We start from the raw sequence: 12828 nt of genomic DNA, 5'->3' as shown, positions 1-12828 counted from the left end.
TGTGGAAGTGACCCTAACCCTGTCAAATGCTCCTGATGAGCTGGTTGTGCTTTGCATGGTGTTGGTGTTGGTGTGTGAATGGGTAAATGAGAAGCATCAATTGAACAGCGCTTTGGATAAAGGTGCTATATAATTACCTACCATTTAAAATGTGGTTTTCGCATTTAAAAACTTGTTGCAGGCATTATGTTTGGACCACTTCCCCCAAAAGGATGACATCCTGCTCATCTCTGCAATGTAGCTACATAGCCAAGGTCATATCATCCAGACTCCAACAGAATTTATGAATCATAAACAATCACATAGACCAGAGATACTCAATCATGCCCAGAAGGGCCGGTGAGGGTGCAGGCTTTTTGTTCCAGCCAAGCAGGTCGCCGCCAAGCAGTTACACACCCGAGTCTACTAATCAAGGTCCTAAGCAAACACTCAATAGTTGACTCAATCAAAACCATGCTCATGAACCTGTAGGGTTAGAATATGCAGTTCTTTAAAAATGCTGAATATATTTTTCTTTAATTTATTTATTGTTCAGAGCAAAAGTAATCAACATTTTGCCACCATTTCTGGCTAATATGTACACTTTGTGACTTTTCACATTTTGATTTACATTTCTAACACTGATCGAAGAATATTACACATTTTTTCACAATCAATAATCAATAGTCAATAACCAAATCAATTTATTACAAATTAAAAATGGCAAATCAAATGTTTTCTGCATGATGCATAACATATGTATTAAATTCATTCAGGAAATATACAAAAAGTAATCATACTAAGATAAATAAATAGCCAACTCTGGAAGAACTTAAATTAGTTACATGTCACATGTAACCAACCATTAAAACATACAGCCAATGTATTGACTGAACCACAAACAGTCACAGTAACAGACAGACAGGCTTCCAGTGTTGAACAGTGTCATTTTTTTCCTTCTTTTTGTCTACAGCTTTAACATAACTTACAAGCAGGAAACAGAACTGTGAACATTAAAGGAAAGGGAGTGAATGACATCACACGTTAGCAGCAGCAGTTGTATTACTGGAGTGACAGCCAATCGGATAGCGTAAGCACAACCGTAGCTGAGCAGCAGTAAAAAAAAACTTTTTTCCAAAAGCTTATCTCTGCAGCATCCTACACCATAGCCTTGATGCAACAAGCATACGGATGAACAGTTCTGGGGCCAGCTGCTGTCCGAATATTCTCCCTCCATAAATCCCTCCACCCATTTACATATGCCATGGAGGATTTTCCAACACTAGGTGTAATGCTTATATTGTTCTGCTTATTCTCACTCTTTTATTTTACAGACTCTTCTGACAGGAAAGGATTTAACATAACAAGTGCACATAAGGTGAAAAAGCCACAAGTCTATCCTGAATAAACTGCATGATATATTTTACATTTTTCACATAGCTTTTTTTTCTTATATTTTAATTTTAGTTGTCTACAGCAATCATAACATACAGTCTTGATAACCTCAATCACATTCCCAGGTGAAATGAGAAGCTAACTAATGGTTGGTTACCATTATCTATGCGAACACAGTTTCAACACCAAAAGGACACAGTGGTGCTCTATCAGTGCAGCCAGAAAGAGGGCATTGAGATAATTATTTTTGTTTTTGTACACAAACAGTGTATAACAGCACTGGTGACAACAAATAAATCTCAGCTCCCATGTAGGGTCCATTTCCTCTTAGGTGGTGGTCCAATCTTTACTAATAAATTCAAGAACAAAAACACTGGTTTAAAAAGAAAAATCACGTTGAATTAATATTGGAAACAACAGTTTACAATACTAGTTTTACTTGCAGTAGATTAAACATTTGCTCAGCAAAGGCCTTCGTCCATAAAAACAGGTCATCTGTTTATGTTGCTATATTGCTGGAGACGTTGGCTAGTTGGTTAGTTACTGCATTTCCCTTACCAGGGCCACTGCAGGAGACACTGTCGTATAACATTCTGTCTCTGAGGCCCAGTTTCCTAAACCAGGGGTTGATATAGGCAGAGCCGGCTGCTGGCATAAACACAATTCAAGTTAAATGGTGGGTGTGATTTATGCTAAAGCATAAAAAAATAAAGAATAAAATTCTAATTTTGGGCCACCAAAACTCTCTAGCCAACACAGGAAAGTACATATATACCGGGTAAAAATGTACGGAATATGGAAATACGTACAAAATGTTTTAAAAGAATTTCCCCATTTTGCTGAGAACCACCCCTAGAACACCATAATGGTTTCCTACATCCCAGTTTGAAAACCCGCGCTCAAGCCATTACACCCCATTGCTGACTTTAAATGGATAACTGAAGCATGTATGCTAATGTTAAGGCTGTTGCGAAGACTATGGAATGTTGCTCTTTGGCTTAGCGCTACAATGACGCAGTGTCAGCAACAAAATATCGCTAAATATGCAATCCGACACTTGGGCTGCCGGAAAACACTCTAAAATACCATGTTGGGTCAAAAAAGATATAAATTCAGGCAGCATAACCACAAAAAGCAGTGAGGAAGCCAAAGAGCATAACTGCTCAAAAATATACCCTGTTTCAAAGCCGCAAATGCTGCTAAACCACTTCCAGAGTGGTCATCATTACTGTCACTCGAGACAAAACAATTAGTATAAATTTAATGGCCGGATAAGGTGATAAACCGGCAGATCGATGGCGTCTTTTCAAACGTAAACCACCAGAGAAAGGTGTAGTTCAAATTTCCGAAAGAAACAGTGGTCGTCTTCCTGCAAGCAGTGTGCTCAAAATGTTCCAGTGATGCTGTTACATGCCTGTTTTTTTTCCCTGGTCCAGAGGGTATATCTCCACACAGTGTATACCCATATATCATATACATAGTGAAATCAAATTAGTTCCAAATTACTGTAAACTTCCTAAACTTGCAGACTTCACAGTTGTGTAATACTTCATCCAGACTAGGGATGAGTGATATTTCATTTATGTACAATAAACCAGTGCACATAATGGTTTTAAGGGCAGCATGCATATATACCGTGATACTAGATTTTTATTATGAAAATTGCTTAGTTGCAGTGATCTTCCATACACTGCCATAATTTTATTTTAATTTGATATAACAAAACATCAACTTTAACCATCAAGTTTTTTATGGCTGAATTGCTCCAATTTCTGTTATGGCACAGTTCACGTTTCAAAATAATTATTTTGTCTTGAGAGTTATTTTGATACATTTATAAGTTTGGGTGACCCTAGTGGCCCTTTCTTGGGATAGGTAGAGAGTGTCTGGGTATGCCAGGCCCACAAAGAGCACTCATCGAATTATACAAGACAAGAGGTGTGCTTTTGCTATTAATCTCCTAGGAACATCAATTGTTTTTGCAATGTTAGCAAATAAACCGTAGGCACAAAAACACCCTTGTGCAGAGAAGAGGGACCGGCTTTGACTCAAAATATCGATGCCAGCCATCTCACAATACTCAAACTGTTATAACTTAACTCACCCTCTCAAATATTGGTGCTTAAAGAGAAATAAAGAAAAGATTCACATGCTATTGGTGCCTCACAGTTTCTGACTTCTTAGCTTATCATTTCCTTATTCATTTCACGCAGTGTCCAATTCATCAGATCACAACACATATCCTGCTGTACTAAGACAAAATAAAGTAACAAATGTTCTCATTTTCATACAGGAAACAGATGCAGTGGCGTCTTAAAGGTTATCATGTAGCCACTCTCAGTGTAAACATTTCCAGTATAGCCGACAAAGGTTTCTGCACCAGACCTGCATGTGACGCAATGTCCACACATCACAAGAAACCCATCTATAAACTGATATATTTGTTAAAGTGAAAAGAATTTAGCCTGGGAGCATAAATCGTGAGCTGAGAATTAGAAGGTTCTATCTGCGTTCTGAGAGTTTTGAGATATTGAGCTTCAAAGATTCCAAAGCCCAAGCAGATACAACTTTCAAATTTAGCAATTTGTCATACCTTTAAACAGTATTTTTGTATAAAACTTCAAACATGTATTTAGTACCCTATAAACAACATATTTATGACACTAACTTCTCTAAAATGTCAGTTAGAACCTGATAATTCTTCGCTCACAAAATGTGCTGCATTGCTTTCAAAGTTGTTTTTTTCTTCCTGGTGTTTTCTGAGGTCATCAAGCCGCCAGCTCCTTCCAGAAAGCAAACATGATTGATTCAATCCGAGAACTATAACATGTACATGTCTGTGAACCACAGAAAGCATTACACCCACAATCCCTAATAACATTCAGCATTCTAGTCAACATACAGTTCATTCTACTATTCAATAAATAAACAACATACATTCGTGTAGACCTTATCTTCATATGCACAGAACTTCATACGGCTCACATAAATGCCTTTGAACGTAGCTTCATTTGATTCATAAATTCTCAATAAGGTATTTTTGTTATTGCAAACTGAAAACATCCCTTCACAGTCCATGCCTGCAAAACACAACTCAGTGACAAAACTCACAACTCATGTGTACATGACCCCCATGTAGAATACTACATCCGTAAAGATGTTAAAACTCTCGTCTCATCGATATAGAAGGGTTGCGTTCAACCTGGACTGCACACTAACTAAAAGGAAAGCATATAAGGCTGGCATGCATTTTATGAGGAATGCATCCTCAATGAATTTGTATTTGTATTTATTATGCAGTGGTCACTGGACATCAAATGCCCATTTGAAACATCTACCTACAAAAAGAAAAATAATAAAAAATCTGTTACCTGTTACACCCAATAATTAAAGCAGGCCAAAAAGATCTGTTGATATTATGAACAGAGAAGCTGAAGTGCACTCTTGCGATGTTGAATTTCTGAATTCAATTGTGAAAGCTGAGGTATCGGACATCTTCCTGCTCTCCCTCTTCATGGAAATTTGGCCTGAACCACTGCACCGCTTTCTCCCCCAAAATCAAAAGGAAAAAGCCTTTTAAGTGAAGCAGACAACACATATAGGACATCACCTCATGTACGATTTTTACCAATTGTTTGGTCGACTTTCCTTAGAGTAACAGCTCAGGAGAAATATACAGTGATGTCTGAACACATTAAAAACATCGGAACATCCGTTCAAAAATGGCCTTGTTGCAGCCATAAGGGGTTGGGGCCATAAGGGGGCGCAATGTGAAGAGCGGCTCAGGCCGCAAACCTGTCACCCTCTGACCCTGCTGTGCTGCCTTTGGCCCTCCCGTTGGCATTGCCAGGCGAGCTGGAGCTGACCCCAGTCACCCTGCGCGTCTGGGAAAAGGGTCGGCTGTCCTTGGTGAAGGTTTTAGACTTCCCTGTGGCTGAGGAAGCTCTGGCAGCCAGCTCAGGGTTGGCACCGGGTTCGATGATGGTGTTGATCACTGAGGAGGAGCAGAATTTAATAAATTTGTATTAATTTATTCAATTAAATTCATTCACTTCTCCACCTATGGTAAAACAAAACACCATATCTGTTTTTGTTAATAGTTCAGTAGCTTGAGGATTTCTTTACATTTTTTAATCTGCTTTAGCAATGCTGTAAAGCAGGGGCCGGACACTGGAAATCTGGAGTTCTCTCAAATATTGGAAGAATATGGATACAGTGCATTCCATAAGTATTTGGACATTGGTACAATTTCTGTTCTTTTGTGTCTGTACTACAGCACATTAGATTTTAAATTAAACAATGAATATTAAGTAAAAGTGCAGACTGGCAGCTTTAATTTGAGGTTTGATTTCAAATCCAATGTGCTGGAGTACACAACAGAAATTGTACCACTGTACAAATACTTACAAACTGCACTGTATATTTCCATATTCCATAAATAACATGCCGGTATTTTTATTTTTAGGTAAAGCTTATGATATAATGACATCATGATTTAGATGACCATGTACTACTATAGTATACTATAGCCACAGCATTATAGTCTGGTGTGGGTGTTGGATGAAGGTGCCAAAAATGAATCACAGGGTAGTGCTTTCAGAAGGCCTTGAGAGAGAAAACTGGGAAACCCTTAAATAATAAAACACCCTCTGGGAAGTTTTTTTTAGACATGATGAAGAGATGAACTAGAAATGTTTAATGCACTGACCTTCCAGTTGTTTCTGAACTCTTCGTAGCTCCTTCAGAATGGAGGAGATTTCCTGAAAGGACACAGATTTTGTTCACATGAAGAATTGTCACTGACATTCTGCTGTGGAGGCATCGCAGTGATTCAAAAACGTAGCCGTGGGAAATATGAACCAAACCTTGTTTGACGTTTTGAGTATGGGAACTTCGTTCTCAGCATTGATCTTTGCTTCAATCTCCTCCCAGACTTCAGTCTTGTTATGGAACAGTGCCCTGTGAAAAAGAGAAGTACACAGTTTACAGTACAGTGTGGTGACATATCAGTAACTTCAGTCATCAGTGGCAGTGAGAAAATGGGGAAACTATTGGAAACAAAACTTCAGAAGGCATTGATTGTAAATTTCAAAATAAGGTTGTTTCATTTCTTCTCCTCGGGCAAGAAGCTTGACTCAACAGGTGTTTGTTGTCCTAAAAAAAAAAACGTGTTTTCCTTAAAAATGTGAGGTATGCAAGTTTCCTCACTTGGCTTGTATTATAAGAAATATTCTCTAAAAACTGGTATTTACTATTTGCCTCCTGATTACACTTCAACTTGCCTTCAAAAGTCAACACAGTCCAAAATGAATTGTATGGATAGGGTTTGTTTCTGACAAAGCACCAACATAGTGAAGGCTCATATGCAATTAGAAGTAATATTCAGACAGAAAACTTTAGCTGGGTTATCCTGGGGCCTGTATCACAAAGCAGGATTACTGAGTTAACTGGATAACTGCACTGACTAAAACCGAGAACAACTATTTTCACAGACCATGTTCCAGATATTGGAGGGTTTCCGGTTTCACTCAGTGCAGTTATCCAGCTAGCTCAGTAATCCTGCTTCATGTTACAGGCCCCCGCTATAAAAGGGAGCACCACTGATACATTTCTAGAGTCCATAATGAGGTAGAGAAGTGGAGATGGCTCACTTCATTTTCTCCGCCAGTTGCTCAGTGTTTTCCCGGATAGCTTGGGACAGCTGGGAAACAGGATTCAGCATGAGGTTGTCCAAAATAACCTGGGGAGAGAAGACAGTCCGAATGACCCGAGAGTCATTATCCAGTATCTTTTAATGGGCAATACTTTATTATTGTTTAAATCACTTCTAGTTTTGGATACCGATGTTGAGATTGTGTGTTTGTATGGTGTATTTGTATGTATTTGTTCGACGAATCCACATACAAGTTACCCTGAATAAAAATGGAGATTCATGTGATGACAAAGAACAGCAACAACTTCCATAACAGTGACAGCAACAGGAGCAGCAACAACAACACCAACAACATGCATGTAGCCTTAGGCAAAGGTGACACCATGGAAAGCGGACAAATTGACTGGCAGAAGAGAGAAAGATATGTAAGAGGGTGAACTGGGATGGCAGATTCCACTGTTGAGTCGTATAGTTAGCTCATCCCTGAAACTTTGAGGAAGGATGGGATCCCTGATGAAATAGCTTCCTAATCCAGGTGTAATTCTGAACATCAACAAGTATTATCCCACAAAGGGTGGGTCTGCAACATCAGGTTGGTTTCCTCCTTCCGCAGGAAAGTGGGCAAGGAGATTTAGCAAGGTTCCAGAAGTTTCCATTACACAAGCACCAAGCCCACCAGGTGCCTACATCAGTCTGAGATATGAGTCTACTCTCAACAGAACCAGCTGTTGCGTGAGAAGCTGTGCAGCCTACAGTGTGGACAACAGCTTCTGGTTTGTAAGTGAGGGTACTGGATGTGGGTGTGTGGTATAGTGACTGATGCAAGACCATACAAGTGGTGATTCCAAATATGGAAAAAGGTGGTAACACTCCAACAAAAAAGACTGATTCTTAAAGGGTAACATGTCCTAACGGCATATTTTTTGAATGAACATTTAGAGTAGCTTGAGGATATCAGAAGACCTGTCCCATCGTACAACAACCTGCATGAATTTGAGAAAGCAGAGATGATCACACGGCATCATCAGAAATTTACTTAACAGTTGCCACTACATTCAGCAAGAGCTGAGGCAAAGGACTGAACTGCTTAACACAGCTTTTGTGCCCAACCAAACCCAGAGCTAATTACACCACTCTGCAGTGCTGCCCATGCATTGGTAAAAAGCAGCATCTATTCTTGAGAAGGAAGTCAAATAATAACCTCCTCATAGTTCCAAGGTCAGTTTTTCGACCCTCAGGTTTTGGTCATTCATGCTCACAAAACCATAAAGCAAGCTGGCCTCAGGAATGTGCTGGACTAACTGTAGGTCAGCAGGAAAAACACAGTGACCAATCTTGGCCAAGCAGACCAAGAGGGACTGCTATGAAGGTACAGGGCACAGAGTTAGTGCATTAAAGTAACATGCTGGTTGGTCAAACTTTCTAGGTTTTTATCTGCAATTTTCACAAGAGGGCATTGAAGAAACACAATGAAAGTATTAAATTGAGAATGTTCTCCTTGTAGTGCGTCACACAAGGTTAACTACTTCATTTATCCCTCCCCTATAACCCGTGACCCATAGTTTGCGCCACTGGCCTCCAGGCAAGACAATGCAAATATTAGACAAACGTTCAAATTAGAGCGCCGTTTAAGGACTATGAGACTATTTCTGGTTATTCATAGCTAACATTAGCTAGCTAGTTAGTTTGTTTCCAAAGGTGACATTATTGATAACGTTAGCTAGCTAGTTTACTTTCATAAGGATGTTATAGTTGTGCTTTTATCTTAACTTGGTCAGCTAGCAAGCAAAAATTATCATTGGCTAAGTCAGTGTCCTTACCATAGCTATCGATAGTCGATATACTAAGTTAACTAGCTTGTGGAAATTCAGTCACCCAAGGTGGAAATTCAGTCACCCAAGATGAGCGCGTATCATCAAGGTAGCTATGGTAAACAAAAATGTGTGGAAAGTGGGAGCAGGGTCTGTCAATAGCTAATTAACCACACCCAGACAACTTTTATAGTGGGAAATTTAGGCTTAGAAAAATATGTTTTAAAATGCATTTAAATGACTGAATAATACAAATAATACAAATTATGCACATTTGTTTTGCCTAAAGACAACTGGTAAGTGTCACATGCAACCACCGTGTTACAAATTTAAGCTTGAAACTAGAGAACGTTGTAGAAATGTTGGAAGCGTGTTGGCGCAATGTAAGTGGCAGCAACTTAACCTTAAGACCCGCACTCTTTTTTGGTATGCATTTTTAATTTCTCTTTGCTATTTGGGCTTATTGGGACCTGATAAGTATAAAAACTAAGCATCATCTTTTGACATGATGTAGTTTTTGAGAAAAATGATGTCCACATATGTGGACTCTCGGTCTTAAGAATTAAGTATTATGGTTGTACAGCCCAAAATGTGGAGTCCACGCATGTGTACGCCAGGTCTTAGGAGGTTAAACAAGTTATAAGTAGAGTAAATTCTTTGTTGGTTTTTAGGTCCACTCTTGGATGAAAGCATGTACTAACTATATTATGGTTGATGTAGTGAAACAGCTTCACATTCACATTTTGGATACTACCACACAAGGACACAGATAGACTCCATTTAGCCAAGGATGAATGAGATATGTGAAAGAGAAATACAAAAGAACGCAGGAATGAGATATGCACCTGAGATGAGGAGATGACTCGCGAGGGCGGACATGTCCTCTGTTGACATGAAGAAAGAAGAAGAATATCTATAAATATCAAGAGATATGACCAAAGAAAAAGCCAACTGCTTTAAAGGTTGTGCTATGAGTTTTAATAGAAGCAAAGCAAAGAAAAGCAGAAAAGTGTATGTCCACTTTGCCACACACTGAATTTAACACTCAGCAACCCTCTCTCCCCAGGGAAACTCACAATGTCATAGAGGCGATTAAAAGTGGGTGGGTGGGGGTTGTGTGGGATAGACCAGGCTCAATTGCATAATTGCTTTGGATTCAAATACTTTTCTACGCTTTACTGAGCTTGTCTGGTGTATTGCAACCAATGCAACCCCAACCTTCTGATCCTCTTGGTTGGCTCAGTTGTACCAGGCAAGATCAAGTCAGCACAGAAAAGTAATTGAATCCAAAACAATCGTGTAATTGACAGAGGTCCACTGTGGGTGCCTCACCTCCTCTCGGGTGGAAATGTTCGTAGCGGGCATGTTGGCTGTGGCGCTGGGTGAGGTGCTGGTTGTTCCCACGGCTGAGCCACTTGGTGAGTCACCATCGCCTGCAACATCATGGATCTCACGAGCCAGAATGGCCAGGTCCTTGGCCAGGTCTTGACTGAGTCTGGAGCAATGCACAATAGGATACTGAGGATATTTACATTACATTACAGCTATTTAGCTGAAGCTTTTTTCCAAAGCAACTTACAGTTGATTTGACTAAGGGGGGCGGCCTGTAGCGTAGTGGTTAAGGTACAAGACTGGGAGCCGCAAGGTCTGTGGTTTGAATCTCAGTCTAGCCACAATAAAAATGATCCTCCACAGCCATGGGCCCTTGAGCAAGGCCCTTAACCCCACATTGCTCCCCGGGCGCTACACTGTGGCTGCCCACTGCTCCTAATGACTAGGATGGGTCAAATGCAGAGGACAAATTACCCCACGGGGTTCAATAAAGGTATAAAAATAAGCATGGGCCAACCCCCCCTGGAGCAATGTAGTTAAGGGCCTTACTCAAAGGCCAAACAGCTGCACTGATCTTACTGCGGCTACACTGGGGCTTCAACCACCAAACTTCCGGATCCCAGCGAAGCACCTTAGTCACTAAGGCATAGGCTGCCCCGCAATACAAACACGTGCATACACACAACATAACTTCATCAACATTGCATCAGTCTACCTGGATCCATTGACAGTTAAAAAAGTGAATACAGCCAGGCAAGAAGAAATTACATTTGACAGCAATATGAGACAGCCCCAAGCATCACAAAAGAGAAGGGAATACAGTTATTCATATGTCAAGAGCTGATGTGGGAAGTAGCAAGAAGCCATCAGGATCCGTCTATTACGTCTATAAGGTGCGCAACAAGGGTCGATCCCTCTCAGGATCTTTCACCAAGTTCTGCACTTAATTATTTAATTTGCTCAATCATATCTTGATCTGACATTTGTATAAGCACCAGCTATGGCTGCAAGTGTATCCTAAAGGTTTTACTGTGCTCAATTACAGGAGTAAACCAGCATAGTTGTCAAAACTAGAACTAAGGTAGCTACATGGTTGGAACAAAAACCAGCATGCAGACCGAACCACTAGGACTTTTACACCCCCGATCTATTACAACAGTGTTTCTCAACTCAGTCCTCAGGACCCACTTGCCAGGAGGTTTTTACGTAACCAGGAACTCATACACCTTCTAATCAAAGGCATTTTTAGTGGTTTGATTGGTTCAGTCATTAAATCAGAGTTCCCGGTTACAACAAAAACCTCCTGGCAAGTGGGTCCCAAGGACTGCAGTTCAGAAACATTGTTCCAACACTGACAGCTAAAACAGCAATGGGTTACTGTGCGTTTGAATGAATCGTGGCAGTGACGATGCAGCGTCATTGTTGCCACTGAAAAGACCTATACAATCACTATACAGACCACCACTGGCCACCGTGTACCTTGCAATCTCTGCGCTGTGCGTGGACCAGTGCTGGTAGGGGTCCGCCTCCTGGTCCGGCTCCTCCTCCTGTTCTGTCCGGCGCTGCGTGGGTTTGGGCGGGGCGGGGGCCGAGGCGGCCACAAGCTTCTGGGAGACTGCCGTCTGACTGGCTGCGGAAGTGTGGGGGCGTTTGTGTTTAACAGAGGAGGAGCTGGCCTCATACTCCTCCTCCGATGTGGAGGTGTAGTCCGGCCGACGCCGGGAGCCTTTCCCCCGAATGATTTGGTTGGAGGGAGGTTAGAGGTTAAGGAGAAGATGAGGGGGCGAGGGGGAAGATGGAAGGAGGTGGAAGAGAAGGGGACACTGCAGTAACTGATCACCGTAGGAAGAGTTCACCAAGCCGTTCTGTGCGCTCGTTTACTGCCGAGCCTCAACAGTAAGCAAGAGACCAGACACTGTTCATTTCATTCCCAGTTTGCCTTGTGAAACTAAATACCAAAATTCTAGACCAAAACCTTAACAACAAATGCAAATGTTTCAACCACATTCAGCACTGCTCTTTTGAAAAAGATTAACCCTTCATCTTTATCGTTAACATGCTTTTTTCACAAAATGTCTTCCCAATGTAGTATATCCAATTGTATTTGCAGGCCTGTCCCTACAATGTCCCCCGTCTAGTCAGGAGAGCCCTTTATCTAACTGGAGAATGAAATGATGCGTTTCATGGAAAAAATGTCAGTTAGGTAAATTATTCAGCCGGTTGAATGGAGCAAATTTACGGGGATAATTCCCTCAAAGAACACTGTGCAGACCGTTTTACGGATGAGGAACTGAAAATAAACAGGGCATGATGGAAGTGTTAATTATGGATAGGAATATCATAGGAAGAGGTTAGTGTTCCCAGGGGCGTGGTAAAGACACCCACAGCATTTTGTTATTGCTCGAAATTGTATTTGCTTGTATTGAGTTGTAGTGTACAGTGCAGACATATTGCTGGGAGTAATTACTGTGGCTAAAGTGAGAAGATGAACTCCTGCTGAAAATTAACACAATTAGAGCAGGAGTCCTGTTTCTGTGACAACCCCCATTTTGGAAGGCCCAGATGCACAAAGCAGATTTGAGCATTGGACACAGTTTTTCCCCCAAGCTCCTGCAGTGTTAATGCTTGGTGTGAAAATAGGCCTCACAGGCCTCAGAG

The 12828-nt window shown here is 41.0% G+C and overlaps 1 protein-coding gene across 1 annotated transcript in view; it reads right to left on the bottom strand.

Annotated features, from left to right (window-relative positions):
* Nucleotides 1-506: 506 nt before the first annotated feature.
* Nucleotides 507-12828, bottom strand: part of LOC133128827 (centrosomal protein of 170 kDa protein B-like) — a 37861-nt gene continuing 25539 nt past the window's right edge. Inside the window, 8 exon segments of the mRNA XM_061242635.1 lie at nt 507-5368; nt 6083-6134; nt 6240-6333; nt 7026-7114; nt 8229-8264; nt 8266-8328; nt 10132-10333; nt 11650-11896. Coding sequence (XP_061098619.1) covers nt 5157-5368; nt 6083-6134; nt 6240-6333; nt 7026-7114; nt 8229-8264; nt 8266-8328; nt 10132-10333; nt 11650-11896 — 995 coding nt within the window. The 3' untranslated portion in view covers nt 507-5156.

This window comes from Conger conger, chromosome 5 (genome assembly GCF_963514075.1).
Source record: "Conger conger chromosome 5, fConCon1.1, whole genome shotgun sequence".
Lineage (NCBI taxonomy): Eukaryota > Metazoa > Chordata > Actinopteri > Anguilliformes > Congridae > Conger > Conger conger.
Note: the sequence above shows the minus strand (reverse complement) of the source record. Positions and strands in the feature narration are given on the sequence as shown.